At 41.0% G+C, this 14,281-nt stretch overlaps 1 protein-coding gene across 3 annotated transcripts in view; it reads left to right on the top strand.

The window, feature by feature from the left end:
* LOC137643848 (recQ-mediated genome instability protein 1-like) overlaps positions 1-14,281 on the top strand; it is a 301,889-nt gene that overhangs the window by 275,292 nt on the left and 12,316 nt on the right. For all 3 annotated transcript variants that reach the window (XM_068376572.1, XM_068376574.1, XM_068376571.1), the window contains exons 8-9: positions 1,125-1,250; positions 7,315-7,410. In XM_068376572.1, coding sequence (XP_068232673.1) covers positions 1,125-1,250; positions 7,315-7,410 — 222 coding nt within the window. The remainder of the gene's footprint in view (positions 1-1,124; positions 1,251-7,314; positions 7,411-14,281) is intronic.

The following is a 14,281-nucleotide window of genomic DNA, read 5'->3' on the forward strand; positions in this document are numbered from 1 at the left end:
AAGGATGGGTCTCCTATTTAAGAATGAAGGTTTTATAAAAGTAATTTGTATATTTCCCAATTATATGAACCTGAGTTCTTTTAAGTTACACTTCTTGCCTCAACCACCCCGCAATTCTCAGCCTTTAAGCAATAGTGCTGTTTTTTTTTTTTTTTTCCTTTTTTTTTCTCAAAATGTAGTCAAATAGCAACATCTGGTAACTCCCTGTGGTCATGCTGACTACGACTACATTTTTTGTAAAAAAACGCACTTTAAAATATTACTTTAAATTCTGGTATTTAAGCTTTGATAATGAAAGACAAATTACCATAACTAAAATAAGTACAGAATACAATATTTTTATTTTTATTTTATTATGCATCAAAATTTAGAATCGAATGCCCTCATCCTATGAGTCAACTTTGAAGGAAATAAGTGTTGCTTGAAAACACAACGAAGCACTTACAGAAATTCTATACGGCTACAATGGCAACACTGCACTTACCCACACCGAGTGTGGTCGAAGTGTCTGGCTGACTGACTGACTGGTGGGTGGGGTTCTCTGCCATCTGCCGTTAGTTATAACTAGCTTGTTAGATTTTAATGGCCAATCAATTTTCACTGAGATCCTACTCCTATTTAAGACCCAAGTTTGTATAGGTAGGAAAAATACAAATTATTCTTAAAATTTGTGATTTTGTTACAGTTGTTCTTGAAAAAGTTAAATAGTTTCCAGGTTTATTATTATTATTATTATTATTATTATTATTATTATTATTATTATTATTATTATTATTATTATTACCTAAGCTACAACTTTATTGGGAAAAGTAGGATGGTATAAGGTCAGGAGCTCCAACAGGGAAAAATAGCCTAGTGAGGAAAGGAAATAAATAAATTACAGGAGAAGTAATGAATAATTAAAATACCATTTTCAGAAAAGTAACAATATTAAAATAGACCTTTCGTAAATTAACTACAAAAAGAGGTACATAGATTGTAATTTCCCAACAAAGGAAGGAGTCGGACAGGAAGGATTTCCTTATCAAATGTGGCAGATTGAGTGCTAAATATTTTTGTTTGCATATGTACAGAATTATGGTAACCCTTATAGCTTGGCTTTTAACATGTGCTTGCTTTTTCAGGAGTGCATTGTGAAGGGTTTTATTATGACTCTCATATCAAAGCTTGAAGCTGTTAATGGTAATTGGAAACTCACAGCTATCATCAATGATGGATCTGCATCGCATGAAGTGGATATTGAAAACAAGGTGAGGTTTTGACTCCTCATTACTGAAATCCATAGTTATTTTCCAATTATCACTTATAAGTACAAAACTACAGGAGGGTCCATATTTATTCATATTAAGTCTTTGAACGCCATTAGACGTCATGTATTTTCAAATGCCTTCTGTGTTTTTCATGTATTTTATTTGTTTGAACCCTTGTTGTTCATATTGATTCACTTCCAGCATCTTGGTTTATTAAAATTTATCCCTAAAATTGAAAAAAAAAAATTCCCATTTTCTTTTCTTTCAATAGACACATGCCTCTATTAAAATAATGAGACACTAGTGGTTAATGGCAAGAAGTGAAGCAGAGATGCGCCAAGGGCTATTCGTAATTTCAGTCTTTCATTTCCATTGGTTTGACACCTCTATTAGATTTTGATAAGTTCTATTGTGTTTTAAGTTGTCTCCTTCGGGACTTTTTAGCAATTACAGCACAGGGATAGTACTGTGATTTAAATAACCATTTTGAGGAGTGCTAATGCCTTGCTGTTCATCTCATGGAAAGTATGTTTCGGGTTCAAAGCACAAATGAATCTTGCTTGTAGTTCAAGAAGAAATCCAGTTGTTGATAGAGGAGATGACGATTATGACATGCCAGGACAGTTCTCTAATACACATTTAACCAGCCAGTTTTTTATAGTAATGAGGTTCAAAAGCTCGTAGCTTCCTTTGTTAAGCCTTTGAAGGTGGTAATTTTGGTCTTACCTACCCGGAAGCTAACCCAAAAAACCTGACTTCTACAGTCAGGTATAGTGGATGTAGTGATCCATCCAGTAAAGGTTCTGATTGTTAACTGCTCCTTACAGTTGAGATCCTGTCACAAAACCTCAAATTTGTAATTACTTTAAATCTTTCTGCTGCTAAACCCTTGCATTTCCGCATCCTTGTCGCTTTTTTAGACAACTAGATTGTGAAGCAGAACGCCATCTATAGTCAATTTCTTTTAGCGATGCAGATTTGCACCGACTCGCAGCGGTGCCCTTTTAGCTCGGAAAAGTTTCCCGATCGCTGATTGGTTGGACGAGATAATTCTAACCAATCAGCGATCAGGAAACTTTTCCGAGCTAAAAGGGCAACGCTGCGAGTCGGTGCAAATCTGCCTTGATAAAAGAAATGGACTATAGATCCTAATATCCCTCCACTAGCTAAAGTAAGCACTTTTAAGGAACATCGTATTTCATCTGTGGATGCCGTTTCATATTGTATGATTATCTAATCTCTTTAAAGTTGCTGATGGAATTTCAGCTAAAATTGTTTGATTGCATCATGTTTTGGGTGGTACTCAATTAATTCGTTTGGAAGCTCGGCCACTTACTAATCACGGGTTAACTTTACCGGGGTATATGTAAGCGCTAGTACTTACACTGCCAAAATGAGTCTTACTAACAAATGCGCCGAAGCCTCCTTATCAGCCGTAAACAAATGGGAAAGGAAGTAAGAGAGGAAGACCCTGAATGTGATGAATTGTCTCCCTTGTAAAACTTACACTTCCATATTACTTAAAAATACCCTAATAAGTTCTTTAGGTAAGTTCTGTTGCTGCCTTTTCTTCAAAGCATTTGGACACAGCTACTTACTAGATTATGTACACCCCTTAATTCTCCCTTATCATTATGGATAGAATCATTTCATTGTTATCTCAATTGAAAAGAAAGGCTGGTAGTTCTAGTTTACGTATAGTAACCTTCTATACCTTAAAGATGTTTTGCCTTGTTTAAGACTAATCAGTTACCAAATCTTGATATAGATTTCAATTTACTTTCCTGCCTTGAACCCATCATTACTGCTAGTAAACGAAAATGTATATACATGACGTTGCTGGATGGTTTACAAGTAACGCTGTTTTTGGGTAATCATATAGGAAGTATTCTTGAAAAACAGTAATTAACTTTGAAGATTCTGTAATAGGGCCAATTTCTCTGTTATAGAAGGGAAATTTGCAGACCTTCAGGATTTTTTAATTTAATTTTTGATTATCTGATCTGTTTTGATGCTAATGTTTCAGTGGGGTTTCCTGAAGCCCTAGCAGCCTATGTGTGTTTTGTGATTAAGAAAGAGAACAGTTATGTCCAGTATTTTAGCACCTATTTAAGATGTAAAAAAATTGATGAAGTACTGTAGTTGCTTTGGGGGATACCTGAATCCACTAGACTGTAGATATAGTTTCTCAGTCAGGTATTTTGTTTATTTGACAGTAAACTGTATGTATATTAGTTATCTAATAATAATGTATGTCTTCTGATTTGTTAGCAATCGCTGCTGTATTGTGTATACGAATAGTTTTTGAGTGATCAAAGTATGTTTTGTTATCAGATTAAAGTTCAAAGCATAAATGAAAACTGGTTTATAGTTTACATGTTTACCGTACAAAGCTAGGCTAGTTAGAATGTGATAAAGATTGCCCCACATGTAGGTTGGACATGGGCTCTTGCGTTGGCAGCTCATTTTAGGCTGCTTGATTATACCGGGAAATATGACGATAATGCCACTCCAACCTATGTCTTTTCTACAGCATTATGAGTTTAGCTTTGTTAGTCTTGATCTTATTAAGAATTTAATGTTGTTAATTTATTTTACAGAAGCTGCTAAGTTTTCGATTCAAGTTAATATTTCACGCCTAACTTGCTGTTTAAAACCCTAGCCTATCTCCTAAAGTGGCAACTAGTGGTTACAGTTCACTATTCAGTAAGAGTTCTGATGGTACATGACACCTGCTAGATTTGGGATCCTCTTGTAGAACCTTGAAATCTTTTTTATGATAGGCACTCCTGCATTTCCTGCCGCTCTTTTAGACACCTAGAATTTGTGAGGCAGACGACTGAGATGGTAGCTTGGATCCCTATATCCCTCCTCTTAATAAAGTAAATGCCTCTAAACAACCGCTTAGCCCTTATGTTCTGTGATGGTAGTCAGGATGTTTTATCTCCCCTCTCGATCTAATAGGTGCCTTTTAACAGTTCTTTGTTATGTTGTTGGTATGGCAATTCGCAGAATTTTTAATTGTGTTAAAGATTTACTAAATCTTTGATCGCATCATATTTGAATAGCTGTGTGTTTGTCGCTTACAGGTTTGGCCCTTAGCACAGCACAAGCTCTTTTCTTACATGGTAAATTTAGGTATTAGTACCTCACTTACATTAACAAGTCTCATACACATCAGTTCCCATACGTAGTAAGTAAACAATCGAAAAACAATTGAATAACATCTTTAAAATAAATAGAAAATAAGACAATAATTAGTTTTAGGATATTTATTATCCTTTGATAATAAGAACATTGTAATTCTTCTAGTAACACTCGAGCTTCAGAACCAGGAACCACCATTGGTTGGGAAGACTGTAGTGGTGTTAAAAGACAGTTAACATCACTAGCCTACATTTGGAGCCAAGGGAGCACTAGGTCACCCTCCTCTTAACCAGATAGGGGAGATGCTGTGAGCTTGGACAAATTTGAGAGGAATAAGCCTTCTGCCTCAGTTTACCCTGGAAAATTCAACGTCTTATCAAATCAGCTAAGCAGGAAGAGTCAAGTTCTTTCAAACAAATGGTCGCTACATCCATCAGTATGTCTAGAAATTTGAAAATGGTGGGGTCACCCAAACATAGATATGCTTGCAATGCTTCTGGGTAAAAGATTGATGTGATTTGTCTGGCTGTTCAGCATTCCTAATCATAGAAGGCAGATGTCTTGTTACAAACTGGTCATATCTGAAACTTTAGACATTTCCATTGCTTGGCATGTTTTAACAGGTGGAGAATAAGTTCAAGGTCTGCAAACAGCAAAATGACTGTAATAGCCACGAGGGGATTGTTCAGACAACCAATTTCAAATGTGATTCATTTAAATGCATCCATGCTGATCTAACTGAATGGAGACTATCCAACACATTCTCAGAATCTTAGGTTTTTCGCAGTCCTCTGCATTATCTGTATACCGTAGATGTCAGTCTAAAATGAGGTAGAATGACTGGCTCTTCTTAATTTTTTTTTACCCTCTTTTGGGGGCAAAGTGGGCGAAGCGGTGTTACTTGCTTGATTTGACTTCATGCTTATTAACTACACTTTTAAGCTCCATTCTTTAGAATCTAGAGAAGTATCTCCCTCATTCTCCCTAGACGAGGGAAAGGATGGTGGAGCATATACCAACTTGTTGATTGTCATATGCCAGGTATATTATTGTGGACTACTATCCCCTTTGGGGAACGGGATCCTTCCTTTGACCACGTACCAATCTTCTTGGACAGGCCAGATGCTATAGATAAGCCAATTCATCCCTATGATAGATAGCATGTTGCTGGAATCATCACCTTTGCTCCCGTACAGGACCAGATAGATTGAGGAAATTTCTAGGGGGAAAAAAAAAGAACCAATCAGTTCAGTTCTAGGGGGACTTCCAACCTCCAATCAGTGAGTCTCCCTATTTAAAGGAGAGAATGTTTATTTACGCATAGGAACAATTAAATTTTAAAATTAATTTGTACCTTTCCTAGCCGTGCAAACCTTTGTCCTTTAAGCTAAACTTCCCACCTGAACCAAAAGGTAAAAAGCGCGGAGCTTCGTCCTTTAAGCTAAACTTCCCACCTGAGCCAAAAGGTAAAAAGTGCGGAGCTTCTGACAGTTGGGGGGCCGGGGCTTCTCGCCTGCGCTCTCCTCCTGTCTACCTTGTTAAAGATTTTAATGGCTGGTGCCAACTCGTGCTGAAAAGATATCCCTATATAAAGAGTGATAGATATGTTTGCTACATCTCTCAATTAGATACTTCAGATTTATTGGTCTCCAGTTTCAGACCCTCAGGAGTGGGTAGTGGATGCAATGCTTTAGGAGTTGTCAGATTTGTACGTTTACAGTTTTCATCTATTGGAATTAATTCATGCAGTAATTAGGAAATTTTGGAGGCCAGAAAATGTCAGGATGATGCTAATAGCCCCATTCTTGTCTTCAAGAAATTGGTTCACTGGTCTGTGGCCACTTCTATTTCAGGTATCTCCAACTCCCATTAATGACATTTTTTTTTAGACAGCCTCATTATGTCATCTTGCATGTGCTTCAAAATTTTCATGTGCTTCAGGTTACCGTTTGGAGACTCAACCATCTCCTTAAAACTAATAGGTTTTCCAAGTCCTCTAGGTTATCAGTTATATTATCTAGGATGCCTATACTAACAGTTTGTATCAACTACTGTACAATGATTCCATTATTTTTCATGGTGTAAAGCAAAAAAAAAAGTTGGCAACTAAAAATCAATGGACAGTATTCTGAATTTTTTTTTAGGTTTATCAGGAATGAGAAGGAATTATCATTTACCACTACAATTAAAGGCTAGAGATCCATGGTGACCTCAGTTTTTCAACATGTAGGCTTATATTTTCAGCTAATAGTATTTTCAGGGGTGCTCTAAATGTCTACAGACAACTAGATGGTTTTTTTTTTAAAGGCATGCAACATAGGAATGACTACCTCCCACAGCTTTGCAAAGAATTTGTCTCAAGACAAATTTGTTGCAGCAGCACTGTAGAGAAACCCTTGTGTTTGCATTTCATTATTTAGGAGACTGCAAATATCATTTTGATGAATAGTGTCCCTTAGGTCTAGTGATGGCACCATTGGATGTAATTAATCGGTAAAGTGGAGAATTTTGTCTTTCAGTCTGAGAATATGTTAAAGAAGTGATTTCTTCGTTTATGGTTGTGAGAAGAGTAAAGTTCCACGTGGTATAGGTCACTGGTGCTTAACTTGGACAGTTTGTTAGCATCCAGGTATTCTTTGGAACCTGTGTCTTTCAACTATGTTTAGACAGCGGTCCACACTTTAGTTGACAAATTTTCTCACTGATACAATAGGAAGAGAAAAGTGTTTTTTTATTTCCAACCATGAAATGTGGCTATGGGATGGAAATATTTTATAGTTAAGATGTGAAATTTTCTTTATGGTAATGATTACTATTAACCCTGCCTCCTGATAGTGTTGGGACCAGTAACTATCTGTAAAAACTGTTATTGTATTCTCTTATTATATTATTTATGAGTACTATTTTTTTCTTTCAGATTCTGTGTCAATTTATAGGAATGACATGTAGCGAATTCCAAATTAAGAAAAAAGAAGCCCGATCTAATGCTGCTCTTCAACAGCAACTAAGTAAGGTGAGTTTGCCAATCTTATCGTCTATTTTATTGAGAATAATCTTTTGTTTTATGCATAAATTACTGTAACTCTAACAATTGAAGTCCTGTTCTGATGACAAAAACTTTTCTGATTATACTTCTTTAAGTTAGAAGAATAATTTTATACTAACCATTGCAACAAGACCTGCGGGAAAGATAATAATAACTCGGTAATATTTGTGAATTCATGGAGTTTCCTGTTAAAATATATTTGTTTGAATTTAGGGTGGAATAAATTGGTTTTGTCAAATTAACTGTAATGAGATGTGATATACATTATGTCAAATTGTATTTAAGATGACAAAGAGCAGCTAGGCAAATGTGTTCTCTTAGATTTTCTATGTCTATGATATCTCAACATTTATGCCCCTAAGGTTTATGGAATTCCCAATAAAAATAACGGCATATCCATGTGGAAATTATTCAAGATTAAATTTAAATGGCAGAACCTGCCTTTAAAAATTGAAGTCTTTGGACAGAATCAGGAAGACCATACATATACCTTGAAACTTTTTGTGGTGCAAGTTTGGATATACATATACAAAGAAACCTAATTCTACAAGGTAGCTCCCTGTCTGTAGTCTTTATGGTTTCTTCCATTCCTTTAGTAGGTAAAAGATTTCATATAAATTCTTGAAGAACACTGACATCTTCCTTTAAGATCCTCTATTATTTCTGCCAGGGCTTCACTCTAGAACGTGTGATAGTTACCATCAATTATTCTATAGAATTTCAAGTATTCTTCACCTTTATAGTGGTGAGCTATGGATGGGGGTTTTGCAGGAGCCTGTAGGGCTACCTTGCAGTCTTCAGCAGTCATTCTCTGGTCCTAGCTTGGGTGGAGCAGAGTTGGGTGCTGATCATATGTATATATGGCCGATCTCTAAGACTTTGTCCTGTCTCTTACCTCTGCCGCTTATGATTGACCTTTAAAACATGTAATTTCCTGCTGTGGTATATTGGAAAATAAATTCGTCGATCCATAAATATATGGTATAACCCCTTCCTTTTCATATGGTACATATGATGTATTTTGTCTAGTTGTAGACTTTCATTTTTTATACTAGATTTTTCACTACAAATCCATACTTATAATTATGCCTAATCAATAAACCAAGATGAGTCTACTATAATCTCAAGAGATGAATCTTGAAAATGAAAGTAGGGTCATATATTTCCTTTTCTCTTGTAGTTTATCTTCGCTAAAGCAATTGTAGGCTACTTACCACCTAATATAAGAAACACAAGTTGTCTAGGCCTATCGTATTCATGTAAGCATATTTGAAACAACTGGCAAGCTAGTGGTAATAATTAGACTTATGATATTAATTAAGCTGTAGGCCAGTCGACCAATTATTAACCCTTTTACCCCCAAAACACATACTGGTACGTCCTTGCAAAAAACTGCTATTTAAAATTTTTTTTTTGCATATTTTTGATAATTTTTTGAGAAAATTCGGGCATTTTCCAAAAGAATGAGACCAACCAGACCTCTCTATGACAAAAATTAAGGCTGTTAGAGCAATTTAAAAAATATATATTGCAAAATGTGCTTGAAAAAAAATGCCTGTGGGTTAAGGGTTGGAAAGTTCCAAATAGCCTGCGGGTAAAAGGTTAAGTAAGCTGTAGGCTAGTCGACCAATTATTGAGAAATTGCAAGGATAGTAGGGCCAGTGTAATGAGGGTATGTATTAGACTCAGATAAGTTTCCCCTCGATACTCATTACAGGGCCTTGTGTGCAAATCCTGAGAATTATTTTTGTCAACAGAACAAATATATTTTAGTTCGCTGCCCACATTTTGGTAAAGTTAGAAGAGCTACTGGAGCCTTTGTAGGGTGATGGCCAGATCCCGTAGAAAACGGGAATATTCTGAACTGAGGCCGTCGTTCTAAAAACGATTTTGGCGGGAGTAGCTAACTTAAAAAACCCACCTAACCTATGCTAAAAGCCGTATCCTTACCCAGGGGGCTGCGCCCCCCCGGACCACCCCCCTTACACAACAGTTTCCTTACCTACGAGTACGACGGGAGAAGCTAACTTAAAAAACCCACCTAACCTATGCTAAAAGCCGTGTCCTTACCCAGGGGGGCTGCGCCCCCCTGGACCCCCCCCCTTACACAACATATTTAAGATCCGTAGACCATTTCCAAACGTTTTTATTTTATACAAGATAACAGTCGGAGTGATAATAAACAAATTAGGACGCTTGACCGTAGCGCTACAAACTACCCGAACTACTTTACTTCATGGCAGGTTTATGAGTTGGGTGCATGATAATGAATAACATCGATAACTTAATATTGTGTAGAGATTTTAAAAACTTTGCATATATTATAACATTAATGACTTTTAAGTTATTTTTCAAGAATATTTGGTTTACTAAGTTACTTGATTTTTAGCTGGTCTACATTTTATCATTTAATATGCAAATATCTTTACTCGCTTTAAAGTGGTGAATACTGTTGAAAGCCTCTTGGTGCCCAACTTTTTAGCTTATATTTCATAGGTTCTCTCATTCGTTCATTCACTCCAATTCATTCTTTGTGCTCTGTAATATTATTCCCATTATTCAATACTTGAAATAAAAGAATGAATTATGGATTTTTTTCACTTCATTTTAAGAAGAAGTTTAATTACCTTTTAGCTTGCACTTATTATTATTATTATTATTATTATTATTATTATTATTATTGTTATTGTTATTGTTGTTGTTGTTGTTGTTGTTTCAAGCTAGGCTATAACCCTAATTGGAAAAGCACGGTGCTATAAGCCCAAGGGCTCCAACAGGGAAAAATAGCCCAGTGAGGAAAGGAAACAAGGAAATAAATAAACTACAAGAGAAGAATAAACAATGAAAACAAAATATTTCAAGATTACTAACGACATTAAATTAGATCTTTCACATATAACCTATTAAATCTTCAAAAAGCAAGAAGAAGAGAAACAAGACAGAACATCTTTACTCAAATGCAGATCATGAGAAACAGAGACAAAGGACCAATATTCTAGTTAATGCAATCTAGAACCTGACCATATTTACATGTTATCAACACCCAAGCCAATTTTTCATCCATGCTTGAACCGGGGATGACCAGATATTGGGTGCCGATGTAAAACTATGGTTTAGGAAAAGCTAAATGTTTAAGATATTTATTTTCCTTTGATAAAAGCATTTTATTGTATTAGGATGACCCTCCTTTGATCCCCTCCATTTGGTAAGTTAATGACTTTAGTACTGGCTTTCAGAGGCATTGAATGATATTCTTCACAATTGGATGGAGGTCCAATTGTGAGGTTGAACTTGGATGGGAGAGCAATAAGTTACCTGAATAAGAGGGGACTGAAGAATTCTTCCATGTAATTTTGCCTTTTTTATCATTACCGTTGTAGAAAAATAGGTTTGTCTTAATGGAACTTGATTGAAAATTTCCTTATTTTATTCTTTCCTGTCATTTACAGTCGGCCTCAATTTACTTTTTTCCATGAAACATCTCTGATGTTGAGAATGAGATTAGAGAATATGGTAGTGCTGTTTTATTCAAGTTTATTATCCTCAATACTGTACACAATTTTTTATCCATTGCCCAATTTCACTTCATCTCCAGTTTTTTTTAGCTTAATGGAAATATGTAACCTCTCAGTTTTATCAATGTGTTGGTTGTGCAGGTTACGCTGGACATATACCCTAAAGAAATAGTTGTTCCGTAACCGAAATACAAACCACGCTATTTACAAAGGGTATTACTCTTAGCGAAGCTGAAATGACGAGCCAATAGTTTTTAACGAGGGTTAATTACCCCCGCGCTAGTTAGCGGGGGGTGGGGAAGGGTAGCTTGCTACCCCTCCCCCCTCCACACACCGGTGACTTGCTTCACTTCACTTTTGGCTCGGCGGTGATCAGACGTGTCTGTTCATCGCCTTCGTGACAGCCTTTAATTTTCTTCTTTTTCTATTCAGCTTGTGTGATTGGTTGGAAGTTGACCTTCAGTTATTTTCTTTTATTTAATATGCGTACATGCCCTGGAGTTGCCGGCCGTCCTTGTGGGACTTTCATGTCGGACGTGATTACGGATCCTCACACCCTCTGCCCTCAATGTCGGGGCCGACGGTGCGACCAGGATAACATGTGCCGTGAGTGCAGGGAGTGGTCTGCCTCCCAGTGGGAGAGGTTTGGCCGTCGGCGTAAGAAGAAGTCCAAGAGAGACCGTTCTCCTCCGGGGTTAGCCTTGAAGGAGGAAGGTTCTCGGGACTCTTCTTCCGCCGCCCAAACCTCCTCCGAAGCTCCCCCTCGTCCGCCTCCTAAGGAGAGTCGTCCGAGTGGGAGCGCAGGCCCTTGTTCTGTTTCCCTACCTTCGGTGGGGGGAGAGGGCGTCGCCTCCCATAGCGAGGCGGTTCCCCCTCCTCCTCCGGGGGAGGTTATTGATAATAATGTCTTATCCAGTGATGATCTTTTACAGATTTGGTCGTCCCTGGGTCGCTCTTATTGACCTTGTCTCGTTGGGGGCCGCTGTTAAACAGTCGCCGGTGGTAGCGGAGGTAGACCCTCTGTCTATTGTCGACGTCGTGGTGACAGAGGCCTCCGACGTGGCTGGGCCTTCCGACGCAGGTGCTGTTGCTGGTGATGGTGCTCTAGGCTCTCCTCATCCTTTCGTGCATCCTTCGAAGGGGGAAGTGAGTCCTTCGGTCTCGACTGCTGCCCAGCTTCCTTCTGAGGGAAGTGTTTTGACGGAGACTCCCCTTCGGAGGACCGATGGTCCCGACGATCTCCCCCGAGGCCGCCTCCGCCGTAAGGCTCACCGCCCTCTACGCCACAAGGGCCTCCCTTCCCCTTACAGGGGGACTAAGAGGCGCCTTTTTGGGTCTTCGTCCTCCGGGGGGGACTCTCCTCGTCAGCCTCAACCGACTGCTCCGCCCTCCTTGAACCTCTCTGCAGACCGCTCACCATCTCCTGCCGGATCTTCGCCTTCTGGAGAACTCGTCACCCGACGGGCAACGGTCCCTTCGGGGCTAAGGGATTCTTCCCTTACGCGAGCAGGGCTAGCGCACAAGCGCTCTCCTGCTCGCCAGCGATCTCCTGCTCGCCAGCGATCTCCTGCTCGCCGACGCTCACCTGCTCGTCGGCTCTCTCCTGATGTTCGCCCCCCTCGCCAGCGCTCTCCTGCTCGTCAGCTCTCTTCCGAGCGTCAGCGCTCATTTGAGGACCATCGCCCTGCGGTCTCTGACCACCCTTTAGTTCCTGCTGAACTCCCTGCTCACCATCCTCCTGGTCCTGTGGCTACGCAACAGCGTGCTGCGCGTGTGTCAGAAACACATGTTCGCCAACGCGCCAGCGATCTTCCCGTTCCTGCTCGTGAACGCGCCGCACCACCTGTCCTCTCACAGGACACGCGTCGACCTTCTGCTCACCAGCGATCACCAGCTCGCCAGCGATCACCAGCTCGCCAGCGGTCACCTACACATGCTGCTCGCCATCGCAAGACCCTGCATGATCGCCCGCTTACGCATGCTGCTCCTCATCGCACTACCCTGAACGATCGCCCTCCTGCGGATGCTGATCACCATCACACCCTTTCACGCGATCATTCACCTGCGCATGCTGCTCGCCATCGCACAACCCTGCACGATCGCCCGCTTACGCATGCTGCTCCTCATCGCACAACCCTGAACGACCGCCCTCTTGCGGATGCTGATCACCATCGCACCCTATCACGCGATCATTCACCTACACATGCTACTCGCCATCGCTTACCATCACACGGTCATTATCGCCAGCGATCTTCTTCACCTACGCGGCAGCACGATCCCTCGCCGTCGCGCCATCGCTTGCGTTCGTCGCCTCGGACACGTGTTCATTTACCTGCCCACCCTCACGCCCACTCGCCTGCGCGCCCGCGCGATCGCTCGCCCGCGCGATCGCTCGCCCGCGCGCCCGCGCAATCGCTCGCCTGCGCGATCGCTCGCCTGCGCGCCCGCGTGACCGCTCGCCTGCGCGCCCGCGCGATCACCCGCGCGACCATTCGCCCTTGCGCGACCGTTCGCCCTCGCGCGACCATTGTTCGCGGCGAATTCCACAGCCGGTGGTAGCAGCAGTGACGCGTGCTCCTAGACGGCACTCGGGATCACCTCCATCCAAGCACAGGTTGGTATTGCAGAACGAAGACAGGTCAGTACAGCATTCTTCCCCACCTTCTTTTCAGGCAGGTACTGTCGTGTCCACTCCGAAGGATCGCCCGATCCCTTTCACCTTAGCGAGGATTTCGGACTCTGTGTCCTTTGAGCAGCAGACTTGGTTTGGTCCGCTGGCACGGGCGTTAGTGAGGGTTATGAAACCAGCACTCGCCGGCCAGGGTAACAAATCAGCGGCTGTCTCTCCTACGCTGAAGAGAAAGAGAGGAGTGGACTTCGTGGTGACTTCCCCCAGGGCGAAGTTGGTTCCCAAGAGGTCAGTTTCGAGGGTCCCCTCTCCTGCACGAGTACTCTCTCCTTCTCCCGTGGACGAGGCCTTTCCGTCCTCAGGTGAGTCCAGTGGGGCGGTAGTCTTCCCCTCGGCACCAGGGGTGGAGACTTCGCTTCAGGCAGGAGAATCGTCTCGTGAGGAAGGGGCCCCTCGAACCTTGTTGTTGGGATCCTGTATCCCTCCCAGAAGGGAACCCAAGGATTCCAAGACCATCCCTAAATCCTCTGCAAGGATTCGTCAGGAACCCACGACTACCCAGGGGAATGTCCACGTATCACCCCAGGAAGCGATTCCTGGGGCAGGAGACTTAGCTGCCAGCCCGCAGGGAGGAGAACAGCAAGAGTCCGAACATGCCTTCTGGCAGGTCCTAAGCCTGATAACACAACTTAAC

Source organism: Palaemon carinicauda, chromosome 7 (genome assembly GCF_036898095.1).
Source record: "Palaemon carinicauda isolate YSFRI2023 chromosome 7, ASM3689809v2, whole genome shotgun sequence".
NCBI classification, from domain to species: Eukaryota; Metazoa; Arthropoda; class Malacostraca; order Decapoda; family Palaemonidae; genus Palaemon; species Palaemon carinicauda.